Source organism: Gorilla gorilla, chromosome 16, assembly GCF_029281585.2.
Source record: "Gorilla gorilla gorilla isolate KB3781 chromosome 16, NHGRI_mGorGor1-v2.1_pri, whole genome shotgun sequence".
Taxonomy (NCBI): domain Eukaryota; kingdom Metazoa; phylum Chordata; class Mammalia; order Primates; family Hominidae; genus Gorilla; species Gorilla gorilla.
In genome coordinates, this window is record NC_073240.2 from 84,160,343 (window position 1) to 84,184,479 (window position 24,137).

The window sequence follows — 24,137 nt, forward strand, 5'->3', positions numbered from 1 at the left end:
GGAGAAGAATCCCTTGAACCCAGGAGGCGGAGGATGCAGGAAGCCAAGATCACACCACTGCACTGTAGTCTGGGTGACAGAGCAAGACTCTGTCTCAAAAAGAAAAAAAAAAAGTGTACATATCTGTGATTCCATTTATGTAAATTCAAAATCAGGCACAATTTATCTATGCAATTAAAAGTCAGCATGAACTGCATGTGGTGGCTCATGCCTATAATCCCAACACTTTCGGAAGCCAAGGCAAGGAATTTGCTTAAGCCCAAGAGTCCAAGACCAGCCTGGTCAACGCAGCAAGATTCTGTCTCTACAAAAACTTAAAAAAAAAATTAGTTGGGCATGGTGACGCATGATTGCAGTCCCATCTACTCAGAAGGCTGAGGCAAGAGAATCACTTGAGCCCAGGAGTTCAAGGCTGCAGTGAGCTATGATCATACAACTGTGCTGCAGCCTGGGTGACAGTGATACCCCATCTCAGAAAAATAAAAAGTTAGCATAACAACTGCCCTTTGTAAATTAGAGACTGAAAGGACTGCAAGGGGAATTTTGGTGTATTCTTAATTTTTGCCTCTACATGTGACTACTTATACAAGATGTGTTCAGTATATAAAAATTCAGTGAATAGTACACTCATACTTTTCTGTAAGTTAACTTCAACAACACAAGTTAAATCGTTGCCACTTAACTGTTACAGCCACACAGTAAGGTTCCATAAAAGTTTATTTTGTGGGAAACAAGACTTCATGACAGTAATTTCAATCATTTCCTGCAAGATGGGACTGAATGTATTAAACTTTGTTTTGGAATAGCTTTTCAGACAATTTAGTGACGATACGGTTTATGATCCAGTACAATAAGAAGTGAAACCATCTCAGTCAAAAATTCAGCATTAGTCATGCCAGTAATCCCAGCAACTTGGGAGGCTGAGGCAGGAGGATGGCTTGAGGCCAGGAGTCTGAGACCAGCCTGGGCAACACAGTGACACCATGTCTCTTAAAAAAAAAAAAATCCAGGCCAGGTGCAGTGGCTCACGCCTGTAATCCCAGCACTTTGGGAGGCCAAGGCGGGCGGATCACCTGAGGCCAGGAGTTCAAGACCAGCCTGACCAATATGGAGAAACCCCGTCTCTACTAAAAATACAAAATTAGCCGGGGGTGGTGGCACATGCCTGTTAATACCAGCTACTCAGGAGGCTGAGGTAGGAGACTCACTTGAACCCGGGCAGAGGTTGCGGTGAGCCAAGATCCTGCCATTGCACTCCAGCCTGGGAAACAAGAGTGAAACTCCATCTCAGGAAAAAAAAAAAAAAAAAAATCCAACATCAGGCTACAACTATACAATTCTTTGGTCCTACATTAAAAGTCAGCAGTCTATTTAGGTCTGGGAGCTGGTTACATGGTTGTGTTCAGTTTGGGAAAGTTGGAGCTCTTCGCCTATGATACAGCATGTACTTTCCTGTATGTGTATTATATTTCAGTTTTTAAAAACTGTTAAATAAACATATCAGTGCTAAACCTTACTTAGGACTGCTTTGGCTAGTCAATTCCTTTCTAAACCTCCAAGCTATTTTAACTGATTATTGAGAAATGGCATCTCAGTGAGTTAATATGAAACTGCTCCTCCAATCATTGCCTCCATCCTAAATATTAAGTCTCCCTATCCATATAGCAGTTAAGACATCCCTTAATGATGTTTCACCACTTTTCACATCTTTACAGACACCGTTACTAACAACTCAACGCATTAATGCTTAAATCACACGTCCATCTGCAGCCCATTTTCTCCATTCCTCACAGGTTCCAAAAGGTCTATGGCTTAAAGGACTAGGGAATGTGGAGAGGGCCCTCTAGGTGGCAGACATCCCTGTCATCTCCACTAGACAGTTGTTGGGGTAGGAAATCCAGCTCTGGCCTGACCTTCCAGCCCCACCCTAGCTCCTACCACCCATCATGCAACAAGGGCCTTCTTCGTGGGGTACTAGCCCAAAAGCTCAGGCCTTTGCAAAACCCTCTTAAACCACAGCAAGTCACAACTTTCTTGTATATAAACGGGGAATTCAGATGCTCCAGCTACTCTCTTTCCCCACCCCGCCACATCTCTCTCCAGAGTCGCACTCTATCACCCAGGCTGGAATACAGAGTGCGACCTCGGCTCACTGCAACCTCCGACTCCAGGGTTCAAGCAATTCTCCTGCCTCAGCCTCCCGGACTACAGGCACGCACCATCATGCCCGGTTAATTTTTCTATTTTTAATAGAGACAAAGTTTCGCCATGTTGGTCAGGCTGGTCTCGAACTCCTGACCTCAAGTGATCTGCCCACCTCGGCCTCCCAAAGTGCTGAGATTACTACAGGCATGAGTCACTGCACCCAGCCCACATCTCTTCTTCACTAATTTCTATTCAGTCAGGGACAGACAGCAAGTCAGCTGTCTAACCAGGGGTTCAACCTTGTCTTCTTTCTTGGAAGCATTCTCCATCTATACAAATACTTCTCTTGGAAGACCCTCTTGCTTGGCTTAAATGACAAAGCCACATCCTACCCCACCCTCCTCCACGGACGGGGACGGAATCACTTCAAATGCTACCCCCTCCTTATGTGATCCTCTTTATAAGCCAGGGAAGGGTTGAGCTAATGTTTGTGGTAGGAGGGACAGCTCTATGACCTTTTGGTAAGCCCTGGCGGGAGGTATCTGGTCCCACCTCTTAGGGATTCTCATTACACCACAGGTCACTTAACAGCTCTTTATTCTCAGCTTTGGGCCCTAATGGCCAATTCTGGAGCAACAGAAAAAAAATAATCTACTCAACATCCAGTTAAGACTAAAGTAATTTTAATTCTCTTCAAAGCCTATTTCAAATGCTGCTTTAACCAGAAGTGTTTCCTAGTTCTCAAACCAAACCAACCTCTCCCTGACCCTATCACAGCACTTTTCCAATGATGCTTTATCAACTGGGTTACGCATGCAACTAGCAATGTGAAACACTGTGTTAGGAAACACACCATTTGAAAATTTATTACAAAATGTTTGTTTTAGAAGAACTAGTGGGGAAAAGCATACAGAAAAAAATTACCCAGCCAGGTGCGGTGGCTCACGCCTGTAATCCCAGCAGTTTGGGAGGCCAAGGCAGGTGGATCACTTGAGGTCAGGAGTTCAAGACCAGCCTGGCCAATGTGGTGAAACCCCATCTCTACTAATACAAAAATTAGCCAGGCGTGGTGGGGCATACCCGTAATCCCAGTTACTCAGGAGACTGAGGCAGGAGACTCACTTGGACCCGGGAGTTGGAGGCTGCAGTGAGCCGAGATCACGCCACTGCACTCCAGCCTGGACAACAGAGTGGGACTCCGTCTCAGGAAAAAAAAATTACCCATAATTTTTTTCTGCTATTACCTACCTTCACTGTCACATTTATATCATTCCAGTGTTTTTCTATGCATATATATTTAAGGCCATTCTTTTTACACTTTGCTTTTTTACACCTGTCTTACACTTCACTTTTTTTCATTTCAGACACTAGTTATCTTTCTTTGCCATTAAGTAGTCTTCTATAAACATTATATTTTATGGTACATGATATTCCATGGTATAGCTCTCCTATCATTTACTTAACATTCTGTTGCCAAATTGTCCCTAGTTATAATGCTGTCCATAAACAATCTTAGGTTTTCATAATTGTGATTATTTCCTTTAAGGAACAAAATTACTTTTGATCAGAAGCTACAAGTTTGGGTTATTTCTTAAGGTTCTTCATAGAAAAATATATATCCTAGTTTACTTTCTCATTAATCACAAGGTTGGTATTTTTGCTGGTGAACACAGAAAAAATGCTCTCTGCTGTAGGCCAGGCATCCTTGTTTCACCATTCGAGAATACAGGCCCACAGCCCTGAGCTGAATCACAAGTGGAAAGTAGAGAGAGTTCACCACACAAGGGAGGGGCTGGGTATACGTGAAGGGCTCAAGAACATCAGCTACCTTTGACAGAAACCTTTCCTATAATTCCTTGAGTTCCCTTCAATCTGCAGTATTGTCTTAACATCTGAGCCCCATAAGAAACCTGTGAGGCAGGTTGAGCAGGTACCATTCTGTCCTGCAGCTGAGAAAACTGACCTCTTTATCTCACTGCCCAGGGTCAATCTTAGAACCCAGGTTTCCCAATTTCCTCAAGATCTTCCTCCTGCTTCTCTTAGAAGGTTCTAAGAGGCTGAGAAGGAGCTGAAGAGCCCGAGAAGTCTTTAACTTGTACTTCGGCTACTGACCCTGGGCAGAGTATAATGGTAACAACATCGTCACCAGACCCTGGCATCTTACCAGTGAAGTCACTGGGCTCCCTGGACAGCTGCAAACATACACTCTGGAAAGCTCCTCTCTCATCAATCATGGGTCCTTTCCCTGAAGTCCAACACCTAGTATTAGCTGAAAAATATTTTCCTGTAAACTAGAAAAGTTTCCAGCATCTCTGAAACAACCCAGTGAGGTTTAAGTCATTGTTGAATTGTTGAGTGTCATACTTTTTTTTTTGGCGGAGGTGGGAAGGGGTCCTGCTCTGTCACCCAGGCTGTAGTACAGTGCCATGACCACAGTTCACTGCAGCCTCGACCTCCCAGGCTCAAGTGATCCTCCCACTTCACCCTCCAAGTAGCTGCAACTAGGTGCACACCCCACATCTGGCTAATTTTTCTATTTTTTTGTAAACGGGGTTTCACCATGTTGCCCAGGCTGGTCTCAAACTCCTGGCTTCAAGTGATCCACCTGCTCCAGCCTTAATTACAGGCTTAAGTCACCATGCCTGGCCTGTCATTCTTACTGGGACAGAATACATGCAATTTTCTCAAAGGAGAAAAACAGAACATGTATTAGAACTAAGAAAGATGACTCCCTGAACTTTTAACTCAGTGTAAACTAAAAGAGAATTGGGCTAGCTCATGACTTACATTTTTCTTTTGTACAAGTCAGAAGAGACAAAAACCACCCCCACCCCCAAGTATGCCCTTCTCTCATTTGCCTTCCTGTACGACAGAAGCAAATGCCACAAGTTAGTCACTCCCTTAATATGCCTCTCCCTCAAACATTATGCTATTTAATGCTCACATACTCCTGCATTTTTGTGGGAATTATTTCTAATGCCAAGTTAAAAAATAAATAAAAGAATTTACAACTAAAAACAGTAGCTGTCCTTTGGTATATGTAGGGAATTGGTTCCAGGACCCCCAGAGTATACCAAAATCCGCACATACTCAAGTCTTGCAGTTGGTCCTGAGGCACCCACCTATACCAGAAAAGTCAGCCCTCCATACGTGTGGGTTTTACATCCCTTGAATACCACATTTTCCAGCTTTGGTTGAAAAACATCTGCATATAAGTGGACCTTCACAGTCCAATGTAGTGTTGTTCAAGGGTTGACTGTAATTATCAGTCCTTGTTTTGAGAATCCCCATTGTTGCTAATTGTTTTCAAGGTCCATTTTTAAAAATTAAACATATATTCTTTCATCTAAAACAACTGAAACAGGCCAGGCACAGTGGCTCGCGCCTATAATCCCAGCACTTTGGGAGGCCGAGGCGGGTGGATCACCTGACGTCAGGAGTTTGAGACCAGCCTGGCCAACATGGCGAAACCCCATCTCTACTAAAAATACAAAAAATTAGCCAGGTGTGGTGGCGGGTGCCTGTAATCCCAGATACTTGGGAGACTGAGGCAGGAGAATTGCTTGAACCCAGGAGGCAGAGGTTACAGTGAGCTGAGATCGCACCACTGCACTCCAACCTGGGCAAAAGAGCTAGACTCTGTCTCAAAAAAAAAAAAAAAAAAAAAGAAAGAAAGAAAAACAAAATATAAAATAAAGGCCGGGTGCAGTGGCTCACACCTGTAATCCCAGCACTTTGGGAGGCCAAGGCAGGCAGATCACAAGGTCAGGACATCGAGACCATCCTGGCCAACATGGTGAAACCCTATCTCTACTAAAAATACAAAAATTAGCTGGATATGGTGGCGCGTGCCCGTAATCCCAGCTACTGGGGAGGCTGAGGCAGGATAACCGCTTGAACCAGGGAGTCGGAGGTTGCAGTGAGCCTAGATCACACCACCGCACTCCAGCCTGGCAACAGAGTGAGACTCCGTCCCAAAAAAAAAAAAAGAATAAAAGAAAGAAAGAAAAAGAAAATATAAAATAAAATAAATAACTCAAACCCAAAGCACTTCAACATTCTTATAATGGGTTGCAACTCCCACAAAATGAAACACCATTAGGACATCCACACCTCTTGGAAAGAGTCAACTTCAGGAGATGCTGCCCTCTATCTCCACTATTCCTTGGAGTATCCAATAGATACAGAAACTAAATGCGTGCTGACTCATGTTTAAAAGCTGTTAAAACATTCGAGAGCTACACTGTCCAGTGCAGTAGCCACTCAACACCTGAAATGTCCATGTTGAGATATGCTTGTAAAATCCACACTGGATTTTGAAGTCATAGTACTAACAAAAATAATCTCATTAATAGGTTTCATATTAATTAAATGTCATATTATATTGGGTTAAATAAAATATTAATTTCATCTGTATCTTAATTTTAACATGGCTACCAGAAAATCTGTAACATATGTGATCCACATTATATCTCTTTATATAAATACTTGTGTAATCTGTGACCTTTTCTTTTTTCCCCAACCTTTCTGTGTATCATAAAGTAGGTTTACACATCCTAATCAAAGGCAGTCTTCACCCAGAGAGGGATTCAATCCATAAACTAAACCACAAAAAGGCAAGTATTGCCAGCAACTCAACATTGTTCTTCACAAACTTTCCAAGGAAGACCCCTTACATGCACCACGTTCAAGTTTTCAAACCTAAATCACCTGGCAAATGATCATGAATTCCTCGGTTTACAGGTGTAGTGCAGACTCTACTGAAATCCAGAGAATTATCCAATATGGCATTTATCCTTCGAAAGATATTGGCATTACTACACGTGGAGAGAGCAGGTGCTTCCTGGTTGTCCCAGCAATCTTTTATCCTTCCTGCTTCTTCTTCCTAGACACAGAAGAAAAAAAGATATTTAGGTTTTCTACACTCCTTTGTGATCCCCTTTCTCTCCACATTACGAATTAGATAAAGTAGGAAGGACTTAAGTATCTTCTTTGTACATTACAACACTTAATGAGCATTTACTATGAGCTAAGTACTCGGAACTGTAAGAAAAAAATACCAAAATATTCTTGGCCAATTCGTGGAAAAATTTCCACAAAGGATACTATTAAGGAAGAGAATCAAGCACCAGGATTTAAGGCAAAAAGGGGTAGGCTAACTCTACTAGTTTTCTACAAATATAGTCAGGTTTATGATTAGGATTGCCTTTATCTATAAAGCTGCTAACCTCTGGGCCTTAAGGGAAAAGGTAAACACCAGCTGCCAGTCTTTCGGTTGTACAACAAGAAGGTCTGGACAAGAACCCTTTTCCTGAATTGGTTCAATTGATATTTTGTTCCTGGAGTCAGAAAGTACCTTGCCAGTAAAGGACTTTTTTTTATATAATAAAACACTTAATGAGTGTTTATGATGAACAAGGTACTCAGAAGTTCTTTTAATACTGGACAATGCCCCTGGCCACCCAGAATGCCATGAATTCAACAACAAAGAGGTATACATGCCCCCAAATACAACATCTCTAAGTCAGCCTCCAGATCAAGAGGTCATAAAGACCTTTAAGGCTCATTACACATGCTACTCTACAGAAAGGATTGTTAATGCTGTGGAAGAGAACCCCAGTAGAGAGAAGGTCATGAAAGTCTAGAAGAATTACACCAGTGACAATGCCATCATTGTTACAGAAAAATCCATGAAAGCCATCATGCCCAAAATAATAAATTCCTGCTTAAAAAAACTGTTTCCAGATGTTGTACATGACTTCACAGATTTACCACAGAGCCAATACAGGAAATCATGAAAGAAACTGTAGATATGACAAAAAAGGTTGGGAGTGAAGATTTCCAAGACATGGACCTTGGAGAAATCCAAGAGTTAACATACCAGAGGAATTAGCAGAAGACAATTTGATAGAGATGAGTGCTCCAAACCAGTGCCAGACATGGAAGACGATGTTGAAGTAGCAATGCCAGAAAACATATTGACATTAGATGATCTGGCAAAAGGGTTCCGATTATTCAAGGCTGCTTTTGACTTCTTTTACAATACAGACCCTTCTATTACACAGGCACTGAAACTAACGCAAATGGTGGAATTAGGATTGGTACCACAGAGAAACATTTTTACAGAAATGAAAAAGCAAAAAGTCAGACAGAAACTATTTCTGTAAAGTTACACTGACTGTGCCTGCTTCTCCTTCCATCCGCTCCACATCCTTCCCCCTCTGCCACCCCTGAGAGAGCAAGACCAATCAATCCTTCCTCTTCCTCGGCCTGCTGAATGTGAAGACAGTAAATATGAAGATCTTTATGATTCACTTCCACTTAATGAACAGTAAATATATTTTCTCTTATGATTTTCTAGTAACATTTTTTCTCTAGCTTACTTTATCGTAAGAATACAGTATAAAATACATGTAACATACAAAATATGCAATCAACTGTTTATGTTATTGGTAAGGCTTCCGGTCAACAGCAGGCTATTAGTCAAGTTTTGGGGGAGTCAAAGTTATACATAGATATTTGACTGTGGGGGTTGGTCCTCCTAACTCCCACACTGTCCAACAGTCAACTGGACTAAAAACCAATGAACTGTACATTAAAGGTGAACTTTAGGGTATGTAGATTTTATGTCAATACAGCTGTTTAAAAATTTTCATTCTGCCATTTATTGGCTGTGTGATATCACAGTTACTTAACCTCTATGCCTCAGTTTCCCCATTTGTGAAATGGAAAAAGGATACCAACTTTTTGATGACATATGTAAAGCATTTTGCATGGCATACAGTAGCTGCTAATTTGTATCTGCAAACACTAATTATTGAATACAAGAGAGGTAAGTACCAACAGTGGTAAAACCACCCAAACTGATTAAGTTATACAACTCTATGTGGTCATTATTAGTACATACAACTTTATTAACTGGCATGAGAAGATGGGTAAGACATTACCGAATGAAAAAAGAACTCCTATATATATATATAAAAAACATGAACCCTTACACAAAAACTATTCTTTTGGTATTCCCTAACTCGGTAAATAACACTACCATCCACCAGATGCCCAAAGCAGAAATGTAGGTACCATTCTTCACTCCGGTCTCCCTCACTCTCCACAGCCAATGCCCAACATAAGAAGCCATGAAATATTGGTTGACAGACTGAGTTTTTTAAGGGGAGCCTGCCTCATCAGTTCTATTATCCTCAATTATCTTGGGGAAAACAAAAACAGACCAAGTAAGGAAACTGGCACTTAATACCTCATAAGCTGGTCACATCAAAACAAAACAAGAAGAGGCCCAATGTCATTTTGTTTGGCCTACTAAAATCCAAGTGAGCATGAGAATGACCAAGAGCATTTACAGTTTTATCAACTCTGCAGGATGACCTTAAAGGGACAAACTTGAGCCTCACGTTCTTGAAGACTGGTACCCTCTGCAAACTGTGAAGACGACCAAAATACACAATCCTACAAGGTTGTTTTTCCAATTCTCTAGAGTGGTGCCATTGAGAACTGTTAAATCCAGTGACACACAAGGCCCTTTTCACAACTGTAGATTTCTAAGCTGATTCTCAATTTCAGGAAGTCAACTTCATGAAGGCTAAGATGCAAAGATTTATAACCTGCAGAGAGGAGGTCTCGCTGTGTTGCCCAGGCTGAACTTGAAACTCCTGGGCTCAAGTGCTCCTCCCACCTTGGCCTACTGAGTAGCTGAGACTACAGGCACGTGCCATTGCCTAGCACAATCTGCATTATCTTAAGGCTACATGCTTCATTCTTCACTGCCTAATAAACATTAGCCGACTGCCTGCTCTCTATAGTGAGCACCCCAAGGGGCAGCAGATTAGACACAGACTAAACCAAAATAAAGTTTTGAAGTCTGGAAAAGAACTTTTGGGAGGCAGGAGCTCAAAACCAGCCTGGGCAACACGGCGAAACCCTGTTTCTACAAAAAATACAAAACATTAGACAGGTATGGTGGTACATGCCTGCAGTCCCAGCTACTCAGGAAGCTGAGGTAGGAGGAATGCTTGAACCCAGGAGGCAGAGGTTGCAGTGAGCAGAGATTGTGCCACCACACTCCAGCATGGGTGACAGAGCAAGACCCTGTCTCAAAAAAAAAAAAAAAAGAAAGAAAAAGAAAAAGAACTAAGACCCGATCCTGTAAACACCCATAACACAGACTACAACGTGCTGTAAACATACATTGTCCTCCAAGCCAAGGTGGCTTGGAGGGACAGAATGTGCCTGGAAATGGGGGTAAAGAGGAAGTTCTAAAGAACACAAGAGAGTAGAGAGGCATTATCAAAAGTGGTCCAGTGTGGTACAGCATTAGGTATAGGAGAGAAAATTGGAAAAGCCTCATATGCCAAATTAAGAAGTCAGCGTTGTCTTTCAATACACAAAATTGTGTCTTTTCAATACACAAAAATTAACCTAGCTTTTAATTACTGTAATAAAAGTACTATATATATATGGACTATATGGATTCCAGATCCTGGCCACATCTAAAGGCAAGTAAATAACAAAGTGAGTCTTAGAAGGAGACCACCAGCAACTACATGACAGATAAGTGGCAGAAGGATTAGTGAGAAAGTACCACAGTAGTCTAGGGAACAGATGCAGACTTGGGAGTCTGGGAGAAAGGTATTCCTTAGGAGAGGAAGGAAATCTTACTATTTCAAGGAGTCTGAAAAAAAAAATCTAATTTAGGAATGTGTCTGGTCACCCTGCCCCACTCCTAATCCTGTTAGGAACATACACAACTTCCCAAATCAAGGCAAATGATATCCGACATGCCTCCCTCCCCTTCTCTCACATACATCAAGCCAGAGCTCTAGCTTAAGATGACATTATAATTATAATAAAAGTGAATGAGGTGTTCAATGTATATTCCAAACTGTTTCATCTTATAATTACCAATGTTTGCCTTAACCAATTTGGAAGGAAAAAAAAAAAAATCAAAGCCAGGACTGTCAGATGGCGAACAGATCTACTACTCTCCTTTGTGTACAACAGGGATAAAAGTAATACTATCTCATAAGGCTTTTTGTGAATTAACGCACATAATAAAGTACTTAGCATAGGGCCTGACATGTAATTATGTGCTGAACCAATGAATACTATCAGTCGTATCATTATTATTACTCAGAGGCCACCACAGGGATCCTTGAGGAAGGATCCATTGGCTCATTAAGTGAACCAAAGACCTATGGCAACTATTTCTCTGAAGACTCCAGGCCCTTCTATTCCTGGTACCCCCTAACTCTTCCTCTTAATCATCTGACTTAAAATGCTTAATTAAAAGGCAAGAGATATGATTCAAATAGACCTAAGGGCTGAATCCACTACAGGTTCAGCATCCCTCATCAGAAATGCTGAGATGACCAAGAAGTGTTTCAGATTTGGATTTTTTTTTTTGGAAGCTGGAACATTTGCATATACATAATGAATGACCTATCTTAGGGATAGGGCCCAAGTCTAAACACAGAATTCTTTTATTTTTCTTTTTCTCTTTTTTTTTTTTTTTTTTGAGACGGAGTCTCGTTCTGTCGCCCAGGCTGGAGTGCAATGGTGCGATCTCGGCTCACTGCAAGCTCCGCCTCCCGGGTTCACAGGATTCTCTCGCCTCAGCCTCTGGAGTAGCTGGGACTACATGCGCCCGCCACCACGCCCGGCTAATTTTTTTGTATTTTTAGTAGAGATGGGGTTTCACCATGTTAGCCAGGATGGTCTTGATCTCCTGACCTCATGATCCGCCCACCTTGGCCTCCCAAAGTGCTGGGATTACAGGCGTGAGCCACTGCGCCCGGCCAAATTCATTTATTTTTTATATATACTTCATACACATAGCCTGAAGTTAATTTTATACAATATTTTTAGTAATTCTGTACATGAAATTAAATTTTGACTGTGTTTTAACTGTCACCCATCATGATTCAGGTGTCTAATTTCTACTTGTGACATACTGGTGTTCCAAAAGTTTCAGATTTTGGAGCATTTCAGATTAGGGCTGCTCGACATGTGTACTGTGTATATTCACACACGCACCACACACACACACATTTTTTAAGAGATGGGGTCTTGTTCTGTCCCCTAGGTTGGAGCACAGTGCTGCAATCACAGCTCACTGCAGCCTTGATCTCCTGGGCTCAAGCAATCTTCCTGCCTCAGCCTCCCAAGTAGTTGGACTACAGACATGCACCACCATGCCCAGCTAATTTTTTTTTTAACTTTTTTTTTTTCCCCTCAGAGAAAAGGTCTCGCTATGTTGCCCAGGCTGGTCTTGAATTCCCGGGCTCAAGCGCTGCTCCTGCCTCAGCCTCTCAAAGTGCTGGGATTACAGGCATGAGCTACCACATCTAGCCAATACTGATCCTTTTAAACCGTCCAGTTATATGAATTTATAGTTCCTCATTTTCAAAACAGAAACCTACTATCCACCCCATACTCACAGACCCATTTACTTTGTGTAGTCCATCTGAACTTTCATCAATGTATAGAACTGCATTCAGACCAATGTTTTACCATGAGAAAAAATGTTTTTCTCTTGGTTATTCTACTATTGCCTGACAGTTCCTGCCCTTATTTTTAGCATATTTTGCCATAAAGTGAGGTCATTTGTAGCTTTTTTTTTGACCTTTAGTTGGTCTTCTACTGTCAACGGCAAAGAAGGCTTTAAGATAAATCAGAGACTTAATAGAGTGCAAACCTTAATACTACCGAAAATCAGGAGTCAACAGGAAGAATTACTTGGCAATGCTGTAAAACAAAAACAATTCTTTAATTAAAAAATTAATTTAAAAACAATTCTTTGTTTAATGCTAATGATATAGAGACAAATACCCTCAAGATAAAACTAGTTCTACCTATCTACCTATTGTTAGAAAGAATGGCTTTTGAGGAAACTCACCTAATACAAGTTATTTTATTTGAGACAGAGTTTTGCTCTTGTCGCCCACACTGGAGCGCAATGGCTCAATCTCCGCTCTCTGCAACCTCTGCCTCCTGGGTTCAAGTGATTCTCCTGCCTCAGCCTCCCGAGTAGCTGGGATTACAGGCATGTGCCTGGCTAATTTTTGTACTTTTGGTAGAGACAGGGTTTCACCATGTTGGCCAGGCTGGTCTCAAACTCCTGACCTCAGGTGATCTGCCTGCCTCAGCCTCCCAAAGCGCTGGGATTATAGGCATGAGCCACAGCGCCTGGCCCTAATCCAAGTTATTTTAGATCAGGCCTCAATTTTCTCCTCTCCAATAGATAAGAGCTGACACTCCTATCATGAAACTGTTTTCCTATAGCCATGATCATCAACTAGGACAACAAAGGTGAGGGAAATAGTCTGAAGAAAAGCATTTCCCTCTTCCACAAAGGAAAATCCTCCTCCTCCTCCTTAAAAGTGGGAATCATTGTTTCGAAAAGCAGAAAGAACACAGGCTTTGCAATACAAACACCAGGTCTACCACTTAGGTATCACTCTGAGCCTTGGTTACCTAAAGGTATTAAAAAAAAAAAAAAGAGGGTAGCACCTACTTTGCAGACTTTGTAGTAGTCAGAAATACATAAAGTACATGGATATGCTCAATAAATACTTTTAGTGGCAGATGTCCAATTACACACCAGTTATTAAATTACATCACTGTTACTCAGAGGTATGGTTTCAACTTATTCATCCTAGCCAAGTTCATCAAGAAGCTTATTTACTTGTTTTAGCATATAACTGGGCTTTTTTTTTCCATCTGTGGTTCAGAAGTATCACTCATAACTTTTTCTTTAAAAATCTGAACCCACACTTTGTAGATATGTTTGCTAAAGATCCCCAAATTTTATATTTATTTGTATAGAAGAAATGAACAATTGTCTAATTTAGAAACCTTGGCCCTGCCTTTAAATATCATACTCCCCAGACCCAGCATTGTGATAGGATGGCCATTCTGGCAGCTCAAAATCTTTATTTGGGGATACTCACCTGTCGTAAATGAATGCCAACTACCATCTCTGGGTTGATTTTTATTCAGTTTGCCTTTAATCGACAACATAATACCAATGCTGAAGACCCTTCAAGACTATTACTATTAATCATGTACAATGGATTAACAGCCAGTTGAGAAATTTATAGAAGACTGTTTGAAGGGCCCAAGGTTTATTCAGTCCTCCAGAGAGAGTTCTAAAACTGGGGTCCCATGGATTGGAATGTAGTAATCCTCCTGACAAAAATGTGTTCACACTAAAAATTTTTCTGAAGTATTTTTTCTCCATTTAATCAGATGGTTTTTAAATGCATTGGTCTTGAACATTTAGACTTTGTTTTTTAATTAAGCCAGAGTAGCAGAAAGTAATATACTTAGATGTCCCAAATAACTGGTTCTGCTTAGACGTACTCTGGCAATTTGCCTTTATTTTTTTTTCTATTTTTATTTTTGACACAGAGTCTCGCTCTGTCGCCCAGGAGTGCAGTGGTACAATTTCGGCTCACCACAACCTCCACCTCCTGGGTTCAAGCAATTCTGGTGCCTATGCCTCCTGAGTAGCTGGGACTACAGGCACGTGTCACCACACCCAGCTAATTTTTTATATTTTTAGTAGAGATGGGGTTTCGCCATGTTGGCCAGGCTGGTCTCAAACTCCTGACCTCAGGTGATCCGCCCGCCTCACCCTCCCAAAGTGCTGGGATTACAGGCATGAGCCACATGTCTGGCCTGCCTTTAGTTTTATACCAATAATAAAGCTAAACAAAATTTCTATAGCATGGATACTCAGGATTTTAGGCATATTTTATTATGATTTTGAAGAGCCCTTATATGAACACTCATTTAGAGAAATGTCATTCAGACCACAGATCAGGAAATGCTACAGATTCCCATGAAGAATACATTTTCCTTATGGAAGAATGTAAGTCTTCTAGCCAAATTTCTCTATTTGCTTTAGTCACCAGCTCACTCAAAGCCAGATTTTGGCTCTACTTTAATGACTCTATAGTTTGCTGAGAGATGCTTCTCTGTGTTTAAATTTCTCCTTGGTCCTACCTCAAGTCTTCTATGCAACAATGTCAGGAATAAAAATTTATCAGGTTGGTCCATATGAAATTGTCAGTATTTTACCTTTTTCAACCAATAAAATGTCAATTTCACATAGTTCAACCTAATATTATTTCGTAAATGCTGACAACCCACTAGGTTAGATGTTGAGATTACAGATATATATATAAAAAACATACTCCTTGCCCTCAGGAGAATTATTCAGGTAGGAAAAAGAAACAAATCTAGTTAGCTAAGTGGAGATCAAGCACAAAATGCTATAGAAGAAAGGAATAAAGCAGGGTTTCTAAAATGGTTTCACAACTCAGATGTTTTGGCTAGAGAATAATGAAAACGCAGAATTTCAATAAGCAGGCATGAGAAAAAGCATTAACACACAGAGAACAAGCACACAGAGGATATAGAACACAGTAAATTCATGAAAACAAAGTAGTCCAACAGGGCTGGACAGGAAGGCTCACCAGGAATAAACGAGATAAAGCTACAGGTCCTACCCTCCTTCCTGTATCGGAAAGATAAATCCATCAACAGATACAAGATCTCCTCTCCCTGCATCACCTGACTTTCCTCTCTTCTCCACTGGCTCCCCTTCAGTTTGTCAGTATGTTCAAGACTCTTTCACCTTAAAAAACCACCACACCTTCCTTGATTTAAAATATCCTCCCAATTCACTGCCAATTTCTTCTGCTATACTATCAACCTTCTTGAAAATATATGATCTTTATTTAACTTCCTGTTCATCCTCTCAATCCACAATGTCCTGCCAGCACTGATCTCTCCCCTTCCCCAAAAAGACACTAAACAACTGCTCCCAAATTAATGCCTTCATAGCTGCCAAATCCAACTGATACTTCAAGTCTATCTTACTCTGCATCTTTGTAGGATCTGACCCTTCAGCTATTCTCCACTCAAGTCAGGAATCACTTTCTCCTGGCTCTCCCTTTCCATCTCTGGTTATTCTTCATTTTTCATAGGGTACATCTATTGTCCAATGTTCTTTTTGCTCTCTTAACTCAGTGTGGAAGAGGAAATACTACAATTTCCAGGACAGGTTTATGAGAACATTAGAGAATATTTCATACCAAAACACCTCAAGAATATTGAAAGCACATGGTCACTATAATTGTAACTCTCATCATTTACCTGTCACACTGCTAACTGTATGGACTGTAAGCTCACCAATTTGATAAACTATAAAGGTCCCTCACAACCTGTATCTCAGCACTACCCCAGAATAGTATCTGCTGCATTTGCAGGCACTCAATACAGATACCACATGAAAGGCAGACCCGTATCACACTCCTGTCATAGGTATTTTTACCACCGCACTTATAACCTTCATAAATGGTAGTGACTCCTTTCTTAAGATTTTAGATACATCAAGAGAAATATTCATCAATTCTACCTCTTCTCCCTGTCAAAATTCTCAGCCACTAAAGTCATTTTGGGATTTGGGGTTTTAGGTTTGGACCACAGACCATTCTTCATCAATAAAAAAACAAAGGCTCCAGAGTTGTCTCAGAGCTGTTCTTGGACCTGGTCTCCATCACCTCTCCATATAATGCTTCTCTGGCTGCCTTGATGCAGAAGAGGGAACTTGGAGTCTGGGATTCTGATTTAAGCCCCAGTGCTCCATTAACTAGGGAACTTTGACCAAGATTTTCAATTTCTCTAAGCAGGTCTTTTTATTTGTAATGTGAGAATGACAGAGTCTCATAAATTCTCCTGAGGAATAAAAGAAACTAAAGGCTCTGGACAGTTGGTCTACATGACCCTACTCTTGCCCTCACCAATTTGACACAGCTTCCATTACTATCCTTTTTCTGCACTTACTGACAAGGTATCCTTCTTCCTATTTAAAAAGCAGTTTTGGAGTCCATTTTTTCTCATATCCGCAGGGCCTCTTGGTTATACCTGCCACAGCTCTCACACCTTTGTAAACATCATCAGGTCTCTCCCATGTTTAGAACTTTTCTTAACCCTGCTCTTCCCTCTAGTAGCCAGCCTGTCTTTCCCTAGCATCCCCATCAGCCCTCTGTACAGAGTACCCCATCTCTACGGCCTTTACTCATCTCTTTAACCCTCGAAGGCAAGCATCAGATGCTTCTCTCCCTTTCCACACATGCTATTCTGAAACACTTTTTTTCAAACCAAGTTCACTGTGCCTTATCAAATCCTATGGACATTTCCTGAGCCTTTTAAGAGGTCTTCATTCCTGCCTGGATATTCTTACAGGATCTCTGGAAAGTACAAATCTAATCACCTACTCCAGAGGGCAGTGGTCCACAAACTTTTTGGTCTGAGGACTCCTTTATACTCTTAAAAATTACTGAGGTAATTTTAAGTACTTTTAATTTTAATTACTCAAGAGCTTTTTGTGTAAGTAGGTCATATCAATATTCACCCATTAGAAATTAAAAAGGGGTAGATTTATTAACCACTAAAAAAACCTATTACATATTAACACAATGATTTTCCAAGACAAAAAGAAATTTATGGAGTGGCATTGACATTTTTGCAAATCTCTTTAGTATCTGGTTTAATATAAGATAGCGGGATTTTCTGGTCTGTTTCTGTATTTAATGTGTTGTCATGTGTTATTCTGGTTGAAGTATATGAAGAAAATCCAGCCTCACACAGATACGTAGTTGGAAAAAGGAGTATTTTAATATCATTTTCAGACAACTGTGGCTATTAATACTACACCAAAATTCTCAACAAATGGTAACTTCTTAAAGATTAGTTACAATATGGAATCTGAAACCATATGTACTCTTCATATGCTGTTACATTAAAATACATGGGTCAATCTTGCATTTTGGATGGATGTTTCACTCCTATCTGTTAGTCATTTGACAAATATTGGCTTGAATTATGCAAATATAACAAACGTTGACACACTAGTTAATAGTAAATAGTACCACCAATCTCACCAGGGGACTTTAAGTATTGGGGCAAGTGTCAAGCTCATGTGGTGGCAGATAAAGGTCTTCCAAAATTCTTATTTTTTTCTTCAGTGCTCAAATTGTATCACTGGCAACAAATATAGTGAGCTATTTCTTATGAAGTGACTGGCTTACTTGGTTGATTTTCAAGAAAATGTCTGCCAAATACCCAAAGTTGAATAACCATAGTTTGTTAGTTGTTCTTCTGGTAAAGAAAAAAAAGGTGTTCAAAGGAAAAAAAGAGGCTTATTCTTGAAACTCAGTCACATAAACACATTTCCTTGAGACAACCATCATACTTGGATATAAAGCAAAAGTACTTTATACCGACTTCTCATTTGTCACACAGAATATTAAAGGCATATATTCAAGGGCTGAGATGTAATGAAATTAATTTTACTGCTTCCTCAAGGACATTTGTAAGTGACACTGGCTTTTCTGGGAATGTGTACCATGAAGAATACAATGACTGCTACTACAGTTTAATGGCATTGCCCTGATTCCTGCTAAGTAAGTGCCAGCCGTTTTACCCACCCCCATTGCTTTTGCACTATCGGTACAAATGTCAACACAGTGGGGTGGGGGAGCAGAAATCAACCATGTCTTAGAATTATAAAAATACTTCTGACTTTATAGCCTCTTAAAGGGTTTTGGTGACCACTAGGCAGGCATGGACCTAGCTTGGAGAACTGCTGCCACAGAGTAAAGGCCAAGTTCCTTATCAATAGCATATAAAACCCTTCATGGTCCGCCTTCAGCTTAGTGGCCAAATTAAGTCCCTCCTGGTCTATTCCTACTTTATTCTGTTGTGTGTTCCCTCTCAATAAAAGGACAATAGTTATAAGTGTGTATCTTGATCAAGATTCACTTATCTGTATATACCGGAGCAACCACCACACACAGCAAGACACAGAACATTTCCAACACTCTATAAGGTTCCCCTATGCCCTTTCCCACACTATCCCCCAAAGAGTTTACTATTCAGGCTTCTGTTGTTACCAGTTAGTTTTGCCCATTTTTGAACCTCTTATAAATGCAATCATGTGGGTATTGTTTTGGGTCTGGCTTTTTTTTTTCCCCACTTAGTATCTGACATGTCTACACATTAAAGTATAGAACAGTGTTTTTTATCACTGTGCTACATATTAATAGATGTGGATATATGTATTTATCCATATTCCTGCTCAAGGGTGTGCAGAAAAGATTTAAAGTAACAGGTCTGACTGGTGTCTTTTAGCTACCATCTGGGAACTTAAATTTTGAGTTCCCACCATTCCCAGAACTGAGTGACTTACTATACCCAAATGAACAAACAATATGGTTTATGCTGAACAGCGGCTTTCCTCCTGGAGTCTGAAATTTTGGTACATTTCAGGCAGAGGCTACCTATTCAACCAGTCCTCAGACACACACGCGCAAACACTCCTCTGTCTCTCTCTCTCTGGGTGCCCAGATTCTAACAAGCTATTCTGGCTGGCAACATTTTACATATGTTGTCAGTTGTAGGGGAATTAAACTATGTCCTGTTTAACTCTCCCGGGAAAAGAACATTGGAAGCTTGTACCAGATTTCACCCCACGTGCCTTTTCCCTTTGATGGTTTTTCTCCATATCCTTTAGCTGTAAGCTTAGCTATGAGTACCACTATATGCTGAGTCCTGTGAATCTTCCTAGTCAATCATCTAATTTAGGCACTGTCTTGGGGGACCAGACATAACAGGCGTTTGTTGTTTTGTCCTATTTTTAGGGACAGGGTCTGGATATGTGGTCCAGACCAGAATTGAACTCCTAGGCTCAAGGGATTCTCCTGCCTCAGCCTCCCCGGTAGCTGGTACTACAGGTGCCACAACTGGCTTGCTTTTTCTTCAGATTTTGAATATTATGAATAAAACTGCTGTGAATATTCTTGTGCATGCCTTTTTATACTCACATGTGCTCATTTCTCTTGCACATAGGAACACAAGTGGACTACCAGGTCATAAGCTAGTACCCCTTGCGCTTAAAATTCTAGCAATACTGTACTTCTAGTTGCCTAAAAACAGCCCTGTTTCATATCTCCTTGTCCTTATACATGTTGTTCCTTTTGCCTAGAATGTCCTTCCCACTCCCTACACTATGCCTGTTTTGGCAATAACCTTTAAATCTTTTACCTGCCTACTTCTGATGTTATTTCTGATGAGGAAAAGGAAGAAATTGGTTCTGTTTTTATATCTGCTGGGTTTAACATACCTCAGATAGATACATGCATTCGGTAGTCCAATCAGAAGTATAAGTCTTCAGAACAACCAAGGCTAAAGAGCTCAATCTAAAACTTGGGCACACAACAGTCAACTGGTGCTTCTATAGGAACACATGGGCCTCCTGTATATATAAGGAGACAGGAATGATCCAACAGGGTTGAACTGTGAAGAATGTGGCATCTGGGGAGAAAAGGAAGCCTGCAAGTACCAAGACAAGACAAGATTGATCAGATAAGAGGAAAAAAAAAAAAAAAGGAAGCCATAGTCTTACAAACCAAATGGACATTTCAAGTACAATAAGAGACCAACACAGCAGAGTTAAGAGTGTATGAATTATACAAATAGTACTAGTCTAGAAATGAGAAAACCTGGGTTCAAGTTCTGTCTCTATTCCCTGCTCACAGTATAAAATTAGGGTAATCACTTTCCATTCTAAACTTAATTCTCCTAGTCCATGAAAAGAGGATGTCAGAGATTGTATCTGGCTTTGGTGTAAACTCCAAGTTATATGTAGGAGACAGGTCTCTAACACCTTTTGAGCTTCAAAACAATTCCAAGATTACAGCTTTAAAAAAAACAAAAACAAAAACAAAAAGCCTCAGGAGAAAGGGCAGACACGTGGGAGACAGACAGATGGTGTCAGGGCCAGAACCCAGGAGCACAAAGCCAGAATGCAGAGAGCACAGGTGTTAAGTAGTAAGAGATTAAGTGTTCTGTAAAAAGACACAAAAAAACCAACCTGCCCTTCACAGTAACCGTTCTCTTCCAACAGAGGAGAGCTACTCCCACACTTTTATCAAAGGGGATTGTAGGAAGTGGGGCTAAATCTGTCAGGATGGTACATAAAGCAGCATATTATGCTGGCCAAGAATAAAGAAACAAGTAACACTATTAGTCAAGTTACTCCTAAAATCAATAGCTACTTGCAACCAAGACCCGTTTTTAGCATACAAACCAACCTTTAGACCTGCCCTCTGGGGATTCTCCTGTTACCTCAAGGGAACTCATCACGAATGCCTTAAATAAATCAAAACAAAGAGTGTTAACTCACTATAATTTAAAAGGACTGTTCCACCATTCAAGAATACAAAAAAAAAAAAAAAAAGAATTCAAAGGTTATCCATGTCTAAGTGTTCTCCTGAACTACTGAAAGTAAAGCTCAACCCCATTCAGTCAGGAATCCTCCCAGGTCCAAGTTAATCAAAACCACATTATATATTAGGGTGGCAAAATAATCCCTAACATTGGGCTTTAAAATGACATCTAACAAAATTCATTGGAAATTACATCTACAATGTGAATTTAGCACTCTGAAATTTGGATACTAACTTTTTACAGCAAGTCAGATAATTTTCCTATGAAAATATGAAATATTACATACATCATGCATGTTTTAGTTCAATCTTTTTCAGCTAGTTTACTATAATTCAGAAATGCACTGTTGGGGCGGGTCCTATCTTCAACATAAAAACTTTCTACGGAATCTGTGCTCACAGAAGATGAGACGCTCTAAAGCAGGCTGCAACAACGGCAGGAAAAAACTAAGGGCATTTCCAAAACTGCAATGTTGGGTGCAAAGGAAGCAAAGTTCATAGTGACCAAAAGGCTTTAAGAGCCTGCATGGTGGCTCATACCTGTAATCCCAATACTCTGGGAGGCTGAGGCAGGAGGATGGCTTGAGCCGAGGATAAGCCTGGCCAACATAGTGAAACCCCATCTCAAAGAAAAAATTTTTTAAAAAGTAGCCAAGCATGTTGAATGGCTGTAGTCCCAGCTACTTCGGAGGCTGAGGCTGAAGGATCCCTTAAGCCAGGGAGCTTTGAGGCTGCAGTAAGCTGTGATTGCACCACTGCCCGCCAGCCTGGGTGACACAGTGAGACCTTGTCTCAAAAAAAACCTTAATAATAAAATCTTAAAAGGCTTAAGAAACGGTAAAGGGTGCAATCAGTGCTTCTGGGTCTTAATTCAAAAAAGAGAAGCAAAATTCTTACATAACCTCCTCTACCATAACTTCTAGGTGCAAACCACGTCCTACCCTTTAGCCTCAGGGGCTTTCTGGCAAATTCTCCCCAGAGTCAGTACAGTTTATATACCACCTAGGAAAAGTAGATTTGCAGAACAGGATGAGATTAGCACAACTTCTCCATAGCAGAGAAAATAATTTGTTATTTGATCCCATGATTCTTTTACTGCCTCCAATACTAGCTACTAAAAACAGTGTAAACATTAATATTTAGGTTTGGTGTGCATTTCTCTCAAACTGTAAGCCAAAAGTACTAATACTCTAATTTTCCCTTAAAATAAACATAACTTTAGAAAATAATCATTTAGCTAAGGGACCTGAAACCAATGAATGAGAAAGCTTGCACAGACAACACCTAACATTATAAATGCAAAAATAACACCAGCAGAGAGCTACTTTAGTCACCTCACCCTTCCCCTCCCCAGCACACTCCACACCCCCAAATCCACAAACACTGAACTCATAGCTGAGTGCCTTGCTGGTAAAGGTTGCTAAGAAGCTGCTAGAGGCAGGCAACATTTTAAAGTTTTCATCTTTCCAAAAACTTTCCAGGATACAGGTAAGAAAGCTATCTAGCTTGTGTCTGAGTTTACATTCTCACAGAAAAAAATTCTTTGGCAAAAGCTCTGAATATGCTTTTTACTCCTTTAAATCCTTGGGAATGAGGCTGGGCACGGTGGCTCACACCTGTAATCCCAGCACTTTGGGAGGCTGAGGCGGACAGATCACGAGGTTAGGAGTTCGAGACCAGCCTGGCCAATATGGTGAAACCCCATCTCTAGTAAAAATACAAAAATTAGCCGGGCGTGGTGGCGCGTGCCTATAGTCCCCACTACTTGGGAGGCTGAGGCAGAAGAATTGCTTGAACCCCAGAGGCAGAGGTTGCAGTGAGCCGAGATTGTGCCACTGCACTCCAGCTTGGGCAACAGAGTGAGTCTCCATCTCAAAAAAAAAAAAAAAAATCCCTGAAAATGAAATATAGGAAAAAAAAAATGTATATACCCCTTTACATCCGTAAGTGTGGCTGTGTACAATGCTGGGATTCTAAGTTTTATCCAGAATTGAAACCCCCAGCCCCTCATTTCTGGGGCAGGGCTATTTTATGCCCCGGGAGCTTATCTCAGATTTTACCACAGACTGCTTTAAAAAAAATTTTTTTTAACCTTTATTAATTCTTTCTGGAAATCTAAGAGACAGCATTATGGGAATCTTAGCTAAGACAAACAAGGTGAGATTTAGTAAGCTCCATGTTACTTTTACAGGTCTTAAAACAATTATATAATTTCAAATTTGCCTTGCCTCAGACAGAAGAAGTTAGTACTGAAATTTTAACTGTCCTGAAAAAAAGGAGCCTTTTGTGCAGAGGGTTGGGAGGGTCACCCCCACAGTGGGAGGAGCCTGCCTTCCCCAGACCTCCGGCTCTCAGGATCAGCTAACTGCTCTGACATACATTGTGGAATGATAGACACAGCACATTCCTCCTAACATCAGCACTGCTGTACTAACACTCAGAAGACCCACACTGACTTCTACAGCAACTGGGATTCCTGCCAATGCAGTTAAGGTTCACTTTGCCTATAAATGTGACCAGCTCCCAGACCACCACCTTTTTTCTAGAATGTACGCCACCAATAACCCCTTGATCCTCTGACATAACAGAACACACATAATAGGCTGGGCTACGGCACCAGAAGGACCTAGGTTCACACAATTCCATCACTTAACAGCCTTGTGACTTGATTTCTAAAGCCTG

At 40.8% G+C, this 24,137-nt stretch overlaps 1 protein-coding gene across 18 annotated transcripts in view; it reads right to left on the reverse strand.

Moving 5' to 3' along the window:
• CPEB1 (cytoplasmic polyadenylation element binding protein 1) overlaps window positions 1-24,137 on the reverse strand; it is a 103,867-nt gene that overhangs the window by 76,094 nt on the left and 3,636 nt on the right. For 6 of the 18 annotated variants that reach the window (XM_055362827.2, XM_055362823.2, XM_055362820.2 and 3 more), the window contains exon 2: window positions 6,856-7,030. In XM_055362827.2, the coding sequence (XP_055218802.1) occupies window positions 6,856-7,030 (175 nt within the window). Of the gene's footprint in view, window positions 1-6,855; window positions 7,031-8,026; window positions 8,276-8,324; window positions 8,419-12,853; window positions 12,904-20,350; window positions 20,560-21,320; window positions 21,379-24,137 lie in introns of those variants that run through there. The other 12 variants (XM_055362824.2, XM_055362828.2, XM_055362825.2 and 9 more) reach the window with 7 other exon arrangements.